Raw genomic sequence first — 19966 nt, forward strand, 5'->3', positions numbered from 1 at the left:
GAGGAGTAACTGCAGCGCAGGAGAACGCACAAGATGGCGGAATTCAGCGGAATGTCCAAGGAGGATCTGGAGATCGTATGCCAGGGGAAGCGTGTGGAAATCCCTTCCAACGCGTCCAGGAGCGTCATGCAGGCGGCGCTCAGGAGCTGGGAGGAGTCTCATCGGGCGGAGGTGGAAAGCACTGACGGCGTCAGCATCGCAGAGGACGGCCCACCAGTGGACCTTCGTGAGGAACCGGTGAGAACCACAAGCCCCGCCCTCTCTCACAGCAGCAATGTTTCCCAGCAATCCCTAGCAGGGCCAGGATCCCAACGTCCCAGGGGGGGCGACCCGGATACCCTAGCAGATCGGCTAGCGGAATTGGGGGAAAGGGCAACGGAGCAAGAACGCATGCTTGTCATCCGGATGTGGCATGCGGAGCGGGCACCACAGGCCGTGGTACCCCGGGAGCCGTTGTCAGCTGTTGTACACAGATCGGGACGCATTCAGTTTGCCAAGTTTGCAGACAGTGATGGGGACATTGATGGACATTTACAAGTTTTTGAAAGGACTTGCAAACTACACGATCTACCCAAGTCGGAGTGGGTGAGACACCTTGTGCCCACTCTGCATGGAGAGGCCTTGGAGGCCTATCGAGGAGTGGCGACGGAGGACTGTGGGAACTACGACGAAGTCGAGAAGGCCCTCCTCCAGCGATTCTTCATCACTCCCGAGTCTTACAGGAAGAAATTCAGAGACTTGCCTAAGAATCCTAGCAGCACCCATGAGCAGTTCGCCACCCAGCTGCGGCAGTACGTGGTGAAGTGGGTGAAGGATTCGGAAGCCACTACATGGGACGCACTGATCGACCTGATCTGCAGGGAGCAGTTCTACCGCAGATGCGCCCAAGAAGTGAAGGAGTGGGTGCTAGATCGGGAGCCACCCAGCTTAAAAATGGCTGCCCAATTAGCCGACAAATATGTGGCAATTCGGCCACGGGGGCAGAAGCGCCCCGCCAGCAGCCAGCTCCAACAGACTGTACCACCAAGGGGACCCCCCTCTTCAGCTCATCACCCCCAAAGACAAGCATCTTCCAACCCGGGTGCTCTTGGCCAGCAACCGCACCGCAGTGTCCCTGCAACTGATCAGAGATCATCGGTGCCACGACTGGAGAAGAAGTGCTACGGCTGTGGGAAAATCGGACATCTGAGGATGAACTGTCCTGCATCCCAAGCACCCCAGACTCGTGCCCCAAATCCGAGTGCTGGAGCCCGGCTCGCTTGTTTGACGAGAGGAGATGAGCCTACAGAGACTGTTCCCCCTCCAGTCAGTCCGATGGAGTGTGGCGAGAGACAGGTGCACTCTGCGGAGAGAGTCACCTGCATGGCCAAACAGCCCCTACACAACCTGTGGAGGCACCTGCAGCCAGTCCACGTGGGACCCCTGCAGGGAGAAGGCCTAAGAGACTCTGGGGCCTCAATCACTGTGGTGAGCCCCCACCTTATAGATCCTGCTGCAGTATTGCAGGGTCGCACTGCCACGATCACCCTGGCAGAAGGAACAGAAAAAGCGGTTCCCATGGCAAGAGTCTACCTGGACTGGGGAGCTGGACCAGAGTTGCGAGAAGTTGCCGTCTTGGATGGTCTCCCAACTGATGTGGTCCTAGGAAATGACCTGGGTGGTGGGATCGTCACTACGTTTGTTGGCGCCATTCCCCGGAGTCAAGTTCCAAACCCACCGTTGACATCAGCTACTCCAGCACAGCCCAGCCCAGAGGAAAAGACTACAGCTGCTAGACAACTGCCAGCACAGCCAACCACAGCATCAACCAGCCCAGAGGAAAAGATTACAGCGGCTAGATCAGCACATCGACCCCGCATGCCTTTTGCCTCTGGTATGCCTACGTTCCCTAGCAACGCAGAGGATGTCGGTTCCAGTTCGTGTGATCCTGTGGGGGTGCCCAATGATGCTCCTGACCCAAGTGGTTTGCCAACTCCGGCGGTGAGTATGAGAAACCACACTGACTTTTCCATGACTGACCCCTACCAGACTGACCCTAGTAATCCCCACCTAGATCCCCCTGTAGAGTGTCCCAATTTAGGAGAGATTGAGGGCCACAGGCAGGAGTTTAGGGAGGTTCAACTCTTCGACCCATCCCCGAAAGGCATGAGGCGCCACTCTGGCAGCGGCCTTGACAGGGTTGGGGCGGGGAGTTTGACCTGGCGGGAAGGGTTACGGTACAGGGTAGCCAGGAAAGTGGGAGGGGATAGACCAGATAGGGAATGTGTCCAACTGGTCCCCCCAGGGAACGTTCCTGCGCAACCGGTGTCGGTTGCCAGCGAAACCCCTTTGGACAGTAACCCGGAGACAGACCGTACCCTGAAGTGCCTGACACAGAGCTTACCCTGGTCTGGAATGTCGGATGACGCCCAGACCACATGTAAGGCTGGTGCCATGCGTTGGCAGCCGGGGCACTCCAGCGTTTGTGTTGTCTCTGGGCCTCTGCCCATAGGAGAACCCTTGCAGCAAGTTGCTGTGGACATAGCAGGTCCCCTGCCTGTGCGCAGTAGATCGGGGAAGACACGCAGCCTCACTGTAGTGGATGCCACACAGGATCCAGAGGCTGGTGGTCTGGCCGCCATCACTGTGGCACAGGTAGCGGACGAGGAGGGAAGAGTAGGCCTAGGTGACAGGGTAGGTTTCCCGAGTCATAGGTCGACGGAGGAGGATTGGAGGGCAGGTCTGACCGTTAGGGCAGACAGTTGCCAGATAGGTATGACAAAGGTGCAGTGCCTGGGGCACCATGTGGGAGGAGACAGGGGTAGGCCCAACCCAGAGGGGGTGGAGGCAACCAGAGGCTGTCCCCGTCCCACATCACCCAGACCGGTACTGACCTTAGAACCTGTAAGGCCCTACGGACATGTTGTCATTGACTTTAGTCCTGTAGTGAACCCCTTGACAGAGATGGCTAGGAAGGGCATTCCCAAGTCAGTGGACTTTGCACCCGCTTGCGAGTTGGCATTCCAGTCATTGAAGGAGGCTCGGGTACCCGCTCCAGTGCTGATGGCGCACATTCTTGACCAGGACTGTGCGTTACGAACTACTGCGCCACTGCACGGACTGGGAGCAGTACCGAGCCAGAAAGAGCCATATGGGCAGGAGCACCCTGTGGCCTGTTTGAGCAGAAAACTGCTATGGTGGGAGGTGGGGTATGCCACAATTGGGACACCTTGGGTGGCACTTGTTTGTAACCAGCCCCCCGCCGTGGTGACTTACCACCCACCTGTTAGGTGGCTGCAACCTACCTTGGGGAAATTTGACAGACTTTTGTGGTGGAGCCTTGAACTTGGACTTCAGGTGGACTATTTGAACATTGTGCACCCACGAAGAGAGGCCCACTACACTATGGATGAACTGTCTAGGCCAGAGCCTACACATCCCAGGTAGCGTCCCCTTCACCCCAACGGACTGCGGGACCAGGACCCAAATCGTTGGGACATGGGTCCCTGGTTGACCCGCTTGAATGGGGGGGGAGGAGTGTGGCCGGAGAGACCAACCAGCCACACGTGCGGCACTGAAGGGGTTAACCCCTAGTGCCCGGCGCCCTTAACAGGACAATGGGCGCTTGGCGCCACTTTAAAACTGTGCACTGGTGCTAAGCGCCATCTTTAAATATAGTGTGGGTGCTAGGCACCGGGTATTTAAGAATATATTTAATACTGTGTTTTCACCAATGTTATATTTAAGGCAATAGGCACAGTTGTAAGATTGCACATTTACATTGCAGCAAATGCCAGCACTTAGAAGGAATGTGTAAGCTGTGTTGGTTTTAAAATGCATTTACGTTTGAGGACAAATGGCTTGGAAGCTTCTCACCTAGGAATTGAGATGCTGATGACCCTGGCACCTGGAAAGGGGTGTATAGACAAGCCATTTCTTTGAGATTGAGATGTGTCTCTGTGTAACTTTATAGACACATGCAGGTGAGAGGATTTGTTGCTGTCTTCTCTGAATATTGAGTGAACTGGGTTTGCATGGAGATGTTAGAGAGACAGGAACATGTTAATCAGATTGTGTTTTACAAATGCAAACTAGTGGGTTTCGTGTAACAACAGTTTGATGTAACATTTCTTAGGCTGCATTATGTGTGATGCAGATTATGTTTAATTTACAGTATAAGAACGTTGTCTATGTGTGAGAGGGTGAATGCAATTGAAATGCAAGTTACATTTACATTTGTGAAAGAGACAGGAAGATGATAATCAGATTGTGTTTGGGATAGCCACTGGTTTGGTTATATATGAAGAGGAGCAGAACATTGCTTTGTCTAATTCTTAACTTTTGAAATGTAAACTTGTATTTCTTTATATTTTCTGCAATAACCTGATTGGTTGGAGAAGACAGGGAGGGCTTACCCCCCTGTGGTACTGTGTGTAGAACTGAGATAAAAAGAGGATGCCTGTGAGCCTCCAAGTAGATTGTAACATCTTCTTCTGCTGAAAACATCTTGATTGTATGCTGTTGCCCCTAGCAATAGGGAGGAGCCTTTTTAAAGGTTATTTGAGCAATAAACACCTTTGCCTCAAGAAGACTGCTTCATCTTGTGACCTACAGGGTTAGGCCAAACCTAGCCCCGTTCTCCGGCTGTCCAGGGAAGCACCTGACGTCTCCAAGCTCCGCCTTCCGCCAGCTACCGTTAGAGGCCTAGCAAGTGGCTAGAGGGGATTCGTCGACACCATACAGGTGTGGTAAAGCAGTGCGTCGGCACATACAGAGCAGAACCGTGGTTCCAAACGCCACGGCAGGTTAGGAGTTTGGTGGTGGCAGCAAGAACCCGCCCACAGCGCAGTGGGTGGAGTCAGTAACAGGCGGTTACTGACGGTAAGCGGGAATCCCCTATGTGGTCAGGCCTCGTGCGGCTTGACCTTCCAGTCTGTGCGCAGTCGACGGGACGCGGCAAGCGGCGAGTGCTTCCGTACGGTACCGTCCAGTCACACACGCACTTAGCTAGCTCTTTCCCAGGAGTCCACGTACTTAGCTAGCTCCTTCCCAGGACTCCACGTACTTAGGTAGCTCCTTCCCAGGAGTCCACGTACTTAGCTAGCCCCATCCCAGCAGCCTCCGTACTTAGCTAGCCCCATCCCAGCAGCCTCCGTACTTAGCTAGCCCCATCCCAGCAACCTCCGTTCTTAGCTATCCCCATCCCAGGAGTCCCCGTACTTAGCTATACCCATCCCAGCAGCCTCCGTACTTAGCTAGCCCCATCCCAGCAGCCTCCGTACTTAGCTAGCCCCATCCCAGCAACCTCCGTTCTTAGCTATCCCCATCCCAGGAGTCCCCGTACTTAGCTATCCCCATCCCAGCAGCCTTCGTACTTAGCTAGCCCCATCCCAGCAGCCTCCGTACTTAGCTAGCCCCATCCCAGCAGTCTCCGTACTTAGCTAGCCCCATCCCAGCAGCCTCCATACTTAGCTAGCCCCATTCCAGCAGCCTCCGTACTTAGCTAGTCCCATCCCAGCAGTCTCCGTACTTAGCTAGCCCCATCCCAGGAGTCTCCGTACTTAGCTAGCCCCATCCCAGCAGCCTCCGTACTTAGCTAGCCCCATCCCAGCAGCCTCCGTTCTTAGCTAGCCCCACCCCAGCAGCCTCCGTACTTAGCTAGCCCCATCCCAGCAGCCTCTGTACTTAGCTAGCCCCATCCCAGGGGTCCACGTACTTAGCTAGCTCCTTTCCAGGAGTCCACGCACTTAGCTAGCTCTTTCCCAGGAGTCCACGCACTTAGCTAGCTCTTTCCCAGGAGTCCACGTACTTAGCTAGCTCCTTCCCAGGACTCCACGTACTTAGGTAGCTCCTTCCCAGGAGTCCACGTACTTAGCTAGCCCCATCCCAGCAGCCTCCGTACTTAGCTAGCCCCATCCCAGCAGCCTCCGTACTTAGCTAGCCCCATCCCAGCAACCTCCGTTCTTAGCTATCCCCATCCCAGGAGTCCCCGTACTTAGCTATCCCCATCCCAGCAGCCTCCGTACTTAGCTAGCCCCATCCCAGCAGCCTCCGTACTTAGCTAGCCCCATCCCAGCAACCTCCGTTCTTAGCTATCGCCATCCCAGGAGTCCCCGTACTTAGCTATCCCCATCCCAGCAGCCTTCGTACTTAGCTAGCCCCATCCCAGCAGTCCACGTACTTAGCTAGCCCCATTCCAGCAGCCTCCGTACTTAGCCAGCCCCATCCCAGGAGTCCCCGTACTTAGCTATCCCCATCCCAGCAGCCTCCGTACTTAGCTAGCCCCATCCCAGCAGCCTCCGTACTTAGCTAGCCCCATCCCAGCAACCTCCGTACTTAGCTAGCCCCATCCCAGGAGTCCACGTACTTAGCTAGCCCCATTCCAGCAGCCTCCGTACTTAGCCAGCCCCATCCCAGGAGTCCCCGTACTTAGCTAGCCCCATCCCAGCAACCTCCGTTCTTAGCTATCCCCATCCCAGGAGTCCCCGTACTTAGCTATCCCCATCCCAGCAGCCTTCGTACTTAGCTAGCCCCATCCCAGCAGCCTCCGTACTTGGCTAGCCCCATCCCAGCAGCCTCCGTTCTTAGCTAGCCCCACCCCAGCAGCCTCCGTACTTAGCTAACCCCATCCCAGCAGCCTCCGTACTTAGCTAGCCCCATCCCAGCAGCCTCCGTACTTAGCTAGCCCCATCGCAGCAGCCTCCGTACTAAGCTAGCCCCATCCCAGCAGCCTCCGTACTTAGCTAACCCCATCCCAGGAGTCCACACACTTAGCTAGCCCTTTCCCAGGAGTCCACGCATTTAGCTAGCCCCATCCCAGGGGTCCACGTACTTAGCTAGCTCCTTCCTAGGAGTCCACGTACTTAGCTAGCTCCTTCCTAGGAGTCCACGTACTTAGCTAGCTCCTTCCTAGGAGTCCACGTACTTAGCTAGCTCCTTCCCAGGAGTCCACGTACTTAACTAGCTCCTTCCCAGGAGTCCACGTACTTAGCTAGCCCCATCCCAGCAGCCTCCGTACTTAGCTAGCCCCATCCCAGCAGCCTCCGTACTTAGCTAGCCCCATCCCAGCAGCCTCCGTACTTAGCTAGCCCCATCCCAGCAGCCTCCGTACTTAGCTAGCCCCATCCCAGCAACCTCCGTACTTAGCTAGCCCCATCCCAGGAGTCCACGTACTTAGCTAGCCCCATTCCAGCAGCCTCCGTACTTAGCCAGCCCCATCCCAGGAGTCCCCGTACTTAGCTAGCCCCATCCCAGCAACCTCCGTTCTTAGCTATCCCCATCCCAGGAGTCCCCGTACTTAGCTATCCCCATCCCAGCAGCCTTCGTACTTAGCTAGCCCCATCCCAGCAGCCTCCGTTCTTAGCTAGCCCCACCCCAGCAGCCTCCGTACTTAGCTAACCCCATCCCAGCAGCCTCCGTACTTAGCTAGCCCCATCCCAGCAGCCTCCGTACTTAGCTAGCCCCATCGCAGCAGCCTCCGTACTTAGCTAGCCCCATCCCAGCAGCCTCCGTACTTAGCTAACCCCATCCCAGGAGTCCACACACTTAGCTAGCCCTTTCCCAGGAGTCCACGCATTTAGCTAGCCCCATCCCAGGGGTCCACGTACTTAGCTAGCTCCTTCCTAGGAGTCCACGTACTTAGCTAGCTCCTTCCTAGGAGTCCACGTACTTAGCTAGCTCCTTCCTAGGAGTCCACGTACTTAGCTAGCTCCTTCCCAGGAGTCCACGTACTTAACTAGCTCCTTCCCAGGAGTCCACGTACTTAGCTAGCCCCATCCCAGCAGCCTCCGTACTTAGCTAGCCCCATCCCAGCAGCCTCCGTACTTAGCTAGCCCCATCCCAGCAGCCTCCGTACTTGGCTAGCCCCATCCCAGCAGCCTCCGTACTTAGCTAGCCCCATCCCAGCAGCCTCCGTACTTAGCTAGCCCCATCCCAGCAGCCTCCGTACTTAGGTAGCCCCATCCCAGCAGCCTCCGTACTTAGCTAGCCCCATCCCAGCAGCCTCCGTACTTAGCTAGCCCCATCCCAGCAGCCTCCGTACTTAGCTAGCCCCATCCCAGGAGTCCACACAATTTTTCTAGCCCCATCCCATGGGTCCACGTACTTAGCTAGCTCCTTCCCAGGAGTCCACACACTTAGCTTGCCCCATCCCAGGAGTCCACACACTTAGCTAGCTCCTTCCCAGGGGTCCACGTACTTAGCTAGCTCCTTCCCAGGAGTCCACGTACTTAGCTAGCCCCTTCCCAGGAGTCCACGTACTTAGCTAGCCCCTTCCCAGGAGTCCACGTACTTAGCTAGCCCCTTCCCAGGAGTCCACGTACTTAGCTAGCCCCATCCCAGCAGCCTCCGTACTTAGCTAGCCCCATCCCAGCAGCCTCCGTACTTAGCTAGCCCCATCCCAGGAGTCCACACACTTAGCTAGCCCCATCCCATGGGTCCACGTACTTAGCTAGCTCCTTCCCAGGAGTCCACACACTTAGCTAGCCCCATCCCAGGAGTCCACACACTTAGCTAGCTCTTTCCCAGGGGTCCACGTACTTAGCTAGCTTCTTCCCAGGAGTCCACGTACTTAGCTAGCTCCTTCTCAGGAGTCCACGTACTTAGCTAGCCCCTTCCCAGGAGTCCACACACTTAGCTAGCCCCATCCCAGCAGCCTCCGTACTTAGCTAGCCCCATCCCAGCAGCCTCCGTACTTAGCTAGCCCCATCCCAGGAGTCCCCGTACTTAGCTAGCCCCATCCCAGGAGTCCACACACTTAGCTAGCTCTTTCCCAGGAGTCCACGCACTTAGCTAGCCCCATCCCAGGGGTCCACGTACTTAGCTAGCTCCTTCCTAGGAGTCCACGTACTTAGCTAGCTCCTTCCCAGGAGTCCACGTACTTAGCAAGCTCCTTCCCAGGAGTTCACGTACTTAGCTAGCCCCATCCCAGCAGCCTCCGTACTTAGCTAGCTCCATCCCAGCAGCCTCCGTACTTAGCTAGCCCCATCTTAGTAGCCTCCGTACTTAGCTAGCCCCATCTCAGGAGTCCACACACTTAGCTAGCCCCATCTCAGCAGCCTCCGTACTTAGCTAGCCCCATCCCAGCAGCCTCCGTACTTAGCTAGCCCCATCCCAGCAGCCTCCGTACTTAGCTAGCCCCATCCCAGGAGTCCACACACTTAGCTAGCCCCATCCCAGCAGCCTCCGTACTTAGGTAGCCCCATCTTAGTAGCCTCCGTACTTAGCTAGCCCCATCTCAGGAGTCCACACACTTAGCTAGCCCCATCCCAGCAGCCTCCGTACTTAGCTAGCCCCATCCCAGCAGCCTCCGTACTTAGCTAGCCCCATCCCAGCAGCCTCCGTACTTAGCTAGCCCCATCCCAGCAGCCTCCGTACTTAGCTAGCCCCATCCCAGCAGCCTCCGTACTTAGCTAGCCCATCCCAGGAGTCCACACACTTAGCTAGCCCCATCCCAGCAGCCTCTGTCCTTAGCTAGCCCCATCCCAGCAGCCTCCGTACTTAGCTAGCCCCATCCCAGCAGCCTCCGTACTTAGCTAGCCCCATCTTAGTAGCCTCCGTACTTAGCTAGCCCCATCTCAGGAGTCCACACACTTAGCTAGCCCCATCCCAGCAGCCTCCGTACTTAGCTAGCCCCATCCCAGCAGCCTCCGTACGTAGCTAGCCACATCCCAGCAGCCTCCGTACGTAGCTAGCCACATCCCAGCAGCCTCCGTACTTAGCTAGCCCCATCCCAGCAGCCTCCGTACTTAGCTAGCCCCATCCCAGCAGCCTCCGTACTTAGCTAGCCCCATCCCAGCAGCCTCCGTACTTAGCTAGCCCCATCTTAGTAGCCTCCGTACTTAGCTAGCCCCATCTCAGGAGTCCACACACTTAGCTTGCCCCATCCCAGCAGCCTCCGTACTTAGCTAGCCCCATCCCAGCAGCCTCCGTACTTAGCTAGCCCCATCCCAGCAGCCTCCGTACTTAGCTAGCCCCATCCCAGCAGCCTCCGTACTTAGCTAGCCCCATCCCAGGAGTCCACACACTTAGCTAGCCCCATCCCAGCAGCCTCCGTACTTAGCTAGCCCCATCCCAGGAGTCCCCGTACTTAGCTAGCCCCATCCCAGGAGTCCACACACTTAGCTAGCTCTTTCCCAGGAGTCCACGCATTTAGCTAGCCCCATCCCAGGAGTCCACGCACTTAGCTAGCCCCATCCCAGGAGTCCACGTACTTAGCTAGCCCCATCCCAGCAGCCTCCGTACTTAGCTAGCCCCATCCCAGCAGCCTCCGTACTTAGCTAGCCACATCCAAGCAGCCTCCGTACTTAGCTAGCCCCATCCCAGCAGCCTCCGTACTTAGCTAGCCCCATCCCAGCAGCCTCCGTACTTAGCTAGCCCCATCTTAGTAGCCTCCGTACTTAGCTAGCCCCATCTCAGGAGTCCACACACTTAGCTAGCCCCATCCCAGCAGCCTCCGTACTTAGCTAGCCCCATCCCAGCAGCCTCCGTACTTAGCTAGCCCCATCCCAGCAGCCTCCGTACTTAGCTAGCCCCATCCCAGCAGCCTCCGTACTTAGCTAACCCCATCCCAGCAGCCTCCGTACTTAGCTAGCCCCATCCCAGCAGCCTCCGTACTTAGCTAGCCCCATCGCAGCAGCCTCCGTACTTAGCTAGCCCCATCCCAGCAGCCTCCGTACTTAGCTAACCCCATCCCAGGAGTCCCCGTACTTAGCTATCCCCATCCCAGCAGCCTCCGTACTTAGCTAGCCCCATCCCAGCAGCCTCCGTACTTAGCTAGCCCCATCCCAGCAACCTCCGTACTTAGCTAGCCCCATCCCAGGAGTCCACGTACTTAGCTAGCCCCATTCCAGCAGCCTCCGTACTTAGCCAGCCCCATCCCAGGAGTCCCCGTACTTAGCTAGCCCCATCCCAGCAACCTCCGTTCTTAGCTATCCCCATCCCAGGAGTCCCCGTACTTAGCTATCCCCATCCCAGCAGCCTTCGTACTTAGCTAGCCCCATCCCAGCAGCCTCCGTACTTGGCTAGCCCCATCCCAGCAGCCTCCGTTCTTAGCTAGCCCCACCCCAGCAGCCTCCGTACTTAGCTAACCCCATCCCAGCAGCCTCCGTACTTAGCTAGCCCCATCCCAGCAGCCTCCGTACTTAGCTAGCCCCATCGCAGCAGCCTCCGTACTAAGCTAGCCCCATCCCAGCAGCCTCCGTACTTAGCTAACCCCATCCCAGGAGTCCACACACTTAGCTAGCCCTTTCCCAGGAGTCCACGCATTTAGCTAGCCCCATCCCAGGGGTCCACGTACTTAGCTAGCTCCTTCCTAGGAGTCCACGTACTTAGCTAGCTCCTTCCTAGGAGTCCACGTACTTAGCTAGCTCCTTCCTAGGAGTCCACGTACTTAGCTAGCTCCTTCCCAGGAGTCCACGTACTTAACTAGCTCCTTCCCAGGAGTCCACGTACTTAGCTAGCCCCATCCCAGCAGCCTCCGTACTTAGCTAGCCCCATCCCAGCAGCCTCCGTACTTAGCTAGCCCCATCCCAGCAGCCTCCGTACTTAGCTAGCCCCATCCCAGCAGCCTCCGTACTTAGCTAGCCCCATCCCAGCAACCTCCGTACTTAGCTAGCCCCATCCCAGGAGTCCACGTACTTAGCTAGCCCCATTCCAGCAGCCTCCGTACTTAGCCAGCCCCATCCCAGGAGTCCCCGTACTTAGCTAGCCCCATCCCAGCAACCTCCGTTCTTAGCTATCCCCATCCCAGGAGTCCCCGTACTTAGCTATCCCCATCCCAGCAGCCTTCGTACTTAGCTAGCCCCATCCCAGCAGCCTCCGTTCTTAGCTAGCCCCACCCCAGCAGCCTCCGTACTTAGCTAACCCCATCCCAGCAGCCTCCGTACTTAGCTAGCCCCATCCCAGCAGCCTCCGTACTTAGCTAGCCCCATCGCAGCAGCCTCCGTACTTAGCTAGCCCCATCCCAGCAGCCTCCGTACTTAGCTAACCCCATCCCAGGAGTCCACACACTTAGCTAGCCCTTTCCCAGGAGTCCACGCATTTAGCTAGCCCCATCCCAGGGGTCCACGTACTTAGCTAGCTCCTTCCTAGGAGTCCACGTACTTAGCTAGCTCCTTCCTAGGAGTCCACGTACTTAGCTAGCTCCTTCCTAGGAGTCCACGTACTTAGCTAGTTCCTTCCCAGGAGTCCACGTACTTAACTAGCTCCTTCCCAGGAGTCCACGTACTTAGCTAGCCCCATCCCAGCAGCCTCCGTACTTAGCTAGCCCCATCCCAGCAGCCTCCGTACTTAGCTAGCCCCATCCCAGCAGCCTCCGTACTTGGCTAGCCCCATCCCAGCAGCCTCCGTACTTAGCTAGCCCCATCCCAGCAGCCTCCGTACTTAGCTAGCCCCATCCCAGCAGCCTCCGTACTTAGGTAGCCCCATCCCAGCAGCCTCCGTACTTAGCTAGCCCCATCCCAGCAGCCTCCGTACTTAGCTAGCCCCATCCCAGCAGCCTCCGTACTTAGCTAGCCCCATCCCAGGAGTCCACACAATTTTTCTAGCCCCATCCCATGGGTCCACGTACTTAGCTAGCTCCTTCCCAGGAGTCCACACACTTAGCTTGCCCCATCCCAGGAGTCCACACACTTAGCTAGCTCCTTCCCAGGGGTCCACGTACTTAGCTAGCTCCTTCCCAGGAGTCCACGTACTTAGCTAGCCCATTCCCAGGAGTCCACGTACTTAGCTAGCCCCTTCCCAGGAGTCCACGTACTTAGCTAGCCCCTTCCCAGGAGTCCACGTACTTAGCTAGCCCCATCCCAGCAGCCTCCGTACTTAGCTAGCCCCATCCCAGCAGCCTCCGTACTTAGCTAGCCCCATCCCAGGAGTCCACACACTTAGCTAGCCCCATCCCATGGGTCCACGTACTTAGCTAGCTCCTTCCCAGGAGTCCACACACTTAGCTAGCCCCATCCCAGGAGTCCACACACTTAGCTAGCTCTTTCCCAGGGGTCCACGTACTTAGCTAGCTTCTTCCCAGGAGTCCACGTACTTAGCTAGCTCCTTCTCAGGAGTCCACGTACTTAGCTAGCCCCTTCCCAGGAGTCCACACACTTAGCTAGCCCCATCCCAGCAGCCTCCGTACTTAGCTAGCCCCATCCCAGCAGCCTCCGTACTTAGCTAGCCCCATCCCAGGAGTCCCCGTACTTAGCTAGCCCCATCCCAGGAGTCCACACACTTAGCTAGCTCTTTCCCAGGAGTCCACGCACTTAGCTAGCCCCATCCCAGGGGTCCACGTACTTAGCTAGCTCCTTCCTAGGAGTCCACGTACTTAGCTAGCTCCTTCCCAGGAGTCCACGTACTTAGCTAGCTCCTTCCCAGGAGTTCACGTACTTAGCTAGCCCCATCCCAGCAGCCTCCGTACTTAGCTAGCTCCATCCCAGCAGCCTCCGTACTTAGCTAGCCCCATCTTAGTAGCCTCCGTACTTAGCTAGCCCCATCTCAGGAGTCCACACACTTAGCTAGCCCCATCTCAGCAGCCTCCGTACTTAGCTAGCCCCATCCCAGCAGCCTCCGTACTTAGCTAGCCCCATCCCAGCAGCCTCCGTACTTAGCTAGCCCCATCCCAGGAGTCCACACACTTAGCTAGCCCCATCCCAGCAGCCTCCGTACTTAGGTAGCCCCATCTTAGTAGCCTCCGTACTTAGCTAGCCCCATCTCAGGAGTCCACACACTTAGCTAGCCCCATCCCAGCAGCCTCCGTACTTAGCTAGCCCCATCCCAGCAGCCTCCGTACTTAGCTAGCCCCATCCCAGCAGCCTCCGTACTTAGCTAGCCCCATCCCAGCAGCCTCCGTACTTAGCTAGCCCATCCCAGGAGTCCACACACTTAGCTAGCCCCATCCCAGCAGCCTCTGTCCTTAGCTAGCCCCATCCCAGCAGCCTCCGTACTTAGCTAGCCCCATCCCAGCAGCCTCCGTACTTAGCTAGCCCCATCTTAGTAGCCTCCGTACTTAGCTAGCCCCATCTCAGGAGTCCACACACTTAGCTAGCCCCATCCCAGCAGCCTCCGTACTTAGCTAGCCCCATCCCAGCAGCCTCCGTACGTAGCTAGCCACATCCCAGCAGCCTCCGTACGTAGCTAGCCACATCCCAGCAGCCTCCGTACTTAGCTAGCCCCATCCCAGCAGCCTCCGTACTTAGCTAGCCCCATCCCAGCAGCCTCCGTACTTAGCTAGCCCCATCCCAGCAGCCTCCGTACTTAGCTAGCCCCATCTTAGTAGCCTCCGTACTTAGCTAGCCCCATCTCAGGAGTCCACACACTTAGCTTGCCCCATCCCAGCAGCCTCCGTACTTAGCTAGCCCCATCCCAGCAGCCTCCGTACTTAGCTAGCCCCATCCCAGCAGCCTCCGTACTTAGCTAGCCCCATCCCAGCAGCCTCCGTACTTAGCTAGCCCCATCCCAGGAGTCCACACACTTAGCTAGCCCCATCCCAGCAGCCTCCGTACTTAGCTAGCCCCATCCCAGGAGTCCCCGTACTTAGCTAGCCCCATCCCAGGAGTCCACACACTTAGCTAGCTCTTTCCCAGGAGTCCACGCATTTAGCTAGCCCCATCCCAGGAGTCCACGCACTTAGCTAGCCCCATCCCAGGAGTCCACGTACTTAGCTAGCCCCATCCCAGCAGCCTCCGTACTTAGCTAGCCCCATCCCAGCAGCCTCCGTACTTAGCTAGCCACATCCAAGCAGCCTCCGTACTTAGCTAGCCCCATCCCAGCAGCCTCCGTACTTAGCTAGCCCCATCCCAGCAGCCTCCGTACTTAGCTAGCCCCATCTTAGTAGCCTCCGTACTTAGCTAGCCCCATCTCAGGAGTCCACACACTTAGCTAGCCCCATCCCAGCAGCCTCCGTACTTAGCTAGCCCCATCCCAGCAGCCTCCGTACTTAGCTAGCCCCATCCCAGCAGCCTCCGTACTTAGCTAGCCCCATCCCAGCAGCCTCCGTACTTAGCTAGCCCCATCCCAGGAGTCCACACACTTAGCTAGCCCCATCCCAGCAGCCTCTGTCCTTAGCTAGCCCCATCCCAGGGGTCCACGTACTTGGCTAGCTCCTTTCCAGGAGTCCACGCACTTAGCAAGCCCCATCCCAGGGGTCCACGCACTTAGCTAGCCCCATCCCAGGAGTCCACACACTTAGCTAGCCCCATCCCAGGGGTCCACGTACTTAGCTAGCTCCTTCCCGGGGGTCCACGTACTTAGCTAGCTCCTTCCCAGGAGTCCACGTACTTAGCTAGCTCCTTCCCAGGAGTCCACGTACTTAGCTAGCTCCTTCCCCGCAGCCTCCGTACTTAGCTAGCCCCATCCCAGCAGCCTCCGTACTTAGCTATCCCCATCCCAGCAGCCTCCATACTTAGCTATCCCCATCCCAGCAGCCTCCGTACTTAGCTAGCCCCATCCCAGCAGCCTCCGTACTTAGCTAGCCCCATCCCAGCAGCCTCCGTACTTAGCTAGCCCCATCCCAGCAGCCTCCGTACTTAGCTAGCCCCATCCCAGCAGCCTCCGTACTTAGCTAGCCCCATCCCAGCAGCCTCCGTACTTAGCTAGCCCCATCCCAGCAGCCTCCGTACTTAGCTAGCCCCATCCCAGCAGCCTCCGTACTTAGCTAGCCCCATCCCAGGAGTCCACACACTTAGCTAGCCCCATCCCAGCAGCCTCTGTCCTTAGCTAGCCCCATCCCAGGGGTCCACGTACTTGGCTAGCTCCTTTCCAGGAGTCCACGCACTTAGCAAGCCCCATCCCAGGGGTCCACGCACTTAGCTAGCCCCATCCCAGGAGTCCACACACTTAGCTAGCCCCATCCCAGGGGTCCACGTACTTAGCTAGCTCCTTCCCGGGGGTCCACGTACTTAGCTAGCTCCTTCCCAGGAGTCCACGTACTTAGCTAGCTCCTTCCCAGGAGTCCACGTACTTAGCTAGCCCCATCCCAGCAGCCTCCATACTTAGCTATCCCCATCCCAGCAGCCTCCGTACTTAGCTAGCCCCATCCCAGCAGCCTCCGTACTTAGCTAGCCCCATCCCAGCAGCCTCCGTACTTAGCTAGCCCCATCCCAGCAGCCTCCGTACTTAGCTAGCCCCATCCCAGCAGCCTCCGTGCTTAGCTAGCCCCATCCCAGCAGCCTCCGTACTTAGCTAGCCCCATCCCAGCAGCCTCCGTACTTAGCTAGCCCCATCCCAGCAGCCTCCGTACTTAGCTAGCCCCATCCCAGCAGCCTCCGTACTTAGCTAGCCCCATCCCAGCAGCCTCCGTACTTAGCTAGCCCCATCCCAGCAGCCTCCGTACTTAGCTAGCCCCATCCCAGCAGCCTCCGTACTTAGCTAGCCCCATCCCAGGGGTCCACGCACTTCGCAGTCTCGCTGTCACTCTCCTGGTCTCAGTCTCTGTCTTTCAGTTTGCAGGGAGCACTTCAGCTAAGATGTGACTTTGAGAGTGTCCGTGAACTGCTGAGGTCTCGAGAGTCTGTGATGTCTCCAGAAGTGGTCCAGGCTGCTCTGTCTCTCCCGGTGTTCCTGCAGGCAGATAACGCCATAGTCTGTCTCTTGCAGCAGCCGTCTCACAAGTCTTACCTGCAAGCTGGCAGCTGCCCCGTCTTCTGCTGTGAGTATGAAGCCATTCCTTTCTCCACGCCGTCTCCATTCCTCCTCCAGCTAATCCTCTGTTTCCCTGGTCAGGTCCACCTTTGTGCCGAGCTGCGGTGGAGAGCGTGTCTGACAGCCTGCAGAGCCTGGACAGTCTGGAGCGCAGAGCGTGGGCCCGCACTTACTCTGCGCACCTGCCGAGACACAGCCACGACTCCTACCTGCCCCACAACCAGCGCCAGTGGCTGTCTCTGCGCATCCACAAGAGCTGGACCGGGCTGAGTCTACCGTGGGAAGGGCGAGAAACCTCAGATGGATGAGACCCCTCAGGGCCGGCCGGACACAACGCCTCCTTGTTCCCTGCTGGTCTACTAACAAGCCCTGGAAGGCTGGAGAAAATATTTTTTAATATATTTTCGATTTATTTAATTACAGCACACAGATGTCTATTTTATTAAATACTTGTGATACGAATTCGCTTTTATTCTTATTATTGCTGATGATTAATAGCGGAATTGTAGGTGCTCCTAAGTATATCCGTCCTCCAATCGGGTATCCGGATGATAGTCAAAAGATCGACAACGTATGGCCGACATACATATGGTCAAAAGATCGACAGGTTTAATTGGTTGACATGACTGGCCGACACAACATATGGCCGACACAAGTTTTTTTGAGATTTTTTTTTGCTTTTCCCCCGATTTTTTTCCCTTCTTTATCATCCACGTGGACTACAATTGAGAACGGTAACCTGTTCCTAAGCATGCCGAGCCAAGCGGTACTCCAGTTGGGATTTCATGTGGTGAAACCTACAGTTTGACACGCAAAACACTTAAAAAAACTTGTCGACACTTGTTCATGTCGGCCATTTGGGGTCGACCTAGACACTGACGATCTTTTGAATCACCCGCTGCTCCCTCCCAGCCATAGTCCTAGACTGTCGGGTATGGCATGTGATTGCAGTGGACAAGGGTAGAACTCACCTGAAACAACAGGAGGCCATGACGGGTGTCCCAATATGTGTCATTATATCTGTGCAGATAATTCTGTCATTCTTATGGAAAGAACAGTTCATGTTTATCTAAATGACCGTATATTCATACACCACTGGCTACATATGACACCATCCACTTTCCTGTCAGGACGGGAAGGATGGTGAAACATTAATGGTTAGGAGGAGAGGGCGGTGAGAGCTTACAGATCAGGACGGGAAGACTGGTGAAACATTACTGGTTAGGAGGAGAGGGTGCTGAGACCTTACGGGTCAGGATGGTGAAACATTACTAGTCAGGAGGAGAGGGCGGTGAGAGCTTACGGGTCAGGACGGGAAGGATGGTGAAACATTACTGGTCAGGAGGAGAGGGTGCTGAGACCTTACGGGTCAGGATGGGAAGGATGGTGAAACATTACTGGTCAGGAGGAGAGGGCGGTGAGACCTTACGGGTCAGGATGGGAAGGATGGTGAAACATTACTAGTCAGGAGGAGAGGGCGGTGAGAGCTTACGGGTCAGGACGGGAAGGATGGTGAAACATTACTAGTCAGGAGGAGAGGGTGCTGAGACCTTACAGATCAGGACGGGAAGAATGGTGAAACATTACTGGTTAGGAGGAGAGGGTGCTGAGACCTTACGGGTCAGGATGGTGAAACATTACTAGTCAGGAGGAGAGGGCGGTGAGACCTTACGGGTCAGGACGGGAAGGATGGTGAAACATTACTGGTCAGGAGGAGAGGGTGCTGAGACCTTACGGGTCAGGATGGTGAAACATTACTAGTCAGGAGGAGAGGGCGGTGAGACCTTACGGGTCAGGACGGGAAGGATGGTGAAACATTACTGGTCAGGAGGAGAGGGTGCTGAGACCTTACGGGTCAGGACGGGAAGGATGGTGAAACATTACTGGTCAGGAGGAGAGGGTGGTGAGACCTTACAGATCAGGACGGGAAGAATGGTGAAACATTACTGGTTAGGAGGAGAGGGTGCTGAGACCTTACGGGTCAAGATGGGAAGACTGGTGAAACATTACTAGTCAGGAGGAGAGGGCGGTGATACCTTACGGGTCAGGATGGGAAGGATGGTGAAACATTACTAGTCAGGAGGAGAGGGCGGTGAGAGCTTACGGGTCAGGACGGGAAGGATGTTGAAACATTACTAGTCAGGAGGAGAGGGTGCCGAGACCTTACGGGTCAAGATGGGAAGACTGGTGAAACATTACTAGTCAGGAGGAGAGGGCGGTGAGACCTTACGGGTCAGGATGGTGAAACATTACTAGTCAGGAGGAGAGGGCGGTGAGACCTTACGGATCAGGACGGGAAGGATGGTGAAACATTACTGGTCAGGAGGAGAGGGTGCTGAGACCTTACGGGTCAGGATGGTGAAACATTACTAGTCAGGAGGAGAGGGCGGTGAGACCTTACGGGTCAGGACGGGAAGGATGGTGAAACATTACTGGTCAGGAGGAGAGGGTGCTGAGACCTTACGGGTCAGGACGGGAAGGATGGTGAAACATTACTGGTCAGGAGGAGAGGGTGGTGAGAGCTTACGGGTCAGGACGGGAAGGATGGTGAAACATTACTAGTCAGGAGGAGAGGGTGGTGAGACCTTACGGGTCAGGATGGGAAGGATGGTGAAACATTACTGTGGCCGGAGAGCCCCAGCCACGAGGAGAATGGCCGCCTGCGGCACTGAAGGGGTTAACCCCTAGTGCCCGGCGCCATTTCGAGAGACAATGGGCGCTTGGCGCCAGATTTAAAAACATATCGTGGGCGCTAGGCGCCGTGTTTTAGTAATGTAAAAAATGTATTTTTGGTTGTGCCGTGGTCCCGGACCTCTCCGGAGACCACGGCAGGGAGAGGACAGCCCCCCGGCGCGCTCAGCAGAGTGTGCACGCCGGGGGAGAGGGCAGCCGCCGACCGCCGGAGTCCGGGAGCTCCGCTCCCGGCAGCGGTCGATGCAGCCCCGGGCGCACTGGAGTGTGCGCGCCGGGGAGAAGGGTGAGCGCTGCGGCTGGGAGCTCGGCTCCCGCTGCAGTGTTCTCTGTGAGAGCCGCCGCTGGGGGCCGGGAGCTCTGCTCCCGGCGCCTCAGCCCAGCACGGGTGGCCAGCCGCAGCAGCCGGCGAGGGGGGGTGCGCCGCAGCCCGGCTCCCCGCCGGACGCTGCAGCGAGGCTACTAGTCAGCGCCGCTCATGGGGGACTGGGCTAGCCGGCTCCCTAGCGGTGTGGGGGAAATTAGGTTGGCGAGCAGGCTGATGAGCGCTGGGGTCCGGGAGCTACGCTCCGGGCGCCTCAGCGCTGCAACAAAGCCAGGGTCACGGCGGCCGGGACAAGTGTCCCGGGCCGCCGGGCTTCGGTACAGGGGGGTGCGCCGCTGCATGCGG

General features: G+C 56.9%; 1 protein-coding gene across 1 annotated transcript in view; it reads left to right on the forward strand.

Moving 5' to 3' along the window:
* Positions 1-17067, forward strand: part of CCDC142 (coiled-coil domain containing 142) — a 75436-nt gene extending 58369 nt beyond the window's left edge. The window contains exons 10-11 of the mRNA XM_063925743.1: positions 16407-16612; positions 16687-17067. Coding sequence (XP_063781813.1) covers positions 16407-16612; positions 16687-16913 — 433 coding nt within the window. The 3' untranslated portion in view covers positions 16914-17067. The remainder of the gene's footprint in view (positions 1-16406; positions 16613-16686) is intronic.
* The last annotated feature ends 2899 nt before the right edge of the window (positions 17068-19966 follow it).

The sequence above is a fragment of the Pseudophryne corroboree genome, chromosome 1, assembly GCF_028390025.1.
Source record: "Pseudophryne corroboree isolate aPseCor3 chromosome 1, aPseCor3.hap2, whole genome shotgun sequence".
In the NCBI taxonomy this organism is placed as follows: Eukaryota; Metazoa; Chordata; class Amphibia; order Anura; family Myobatrachidae; genus Pseudophryne; species Pseudophryne corroboree.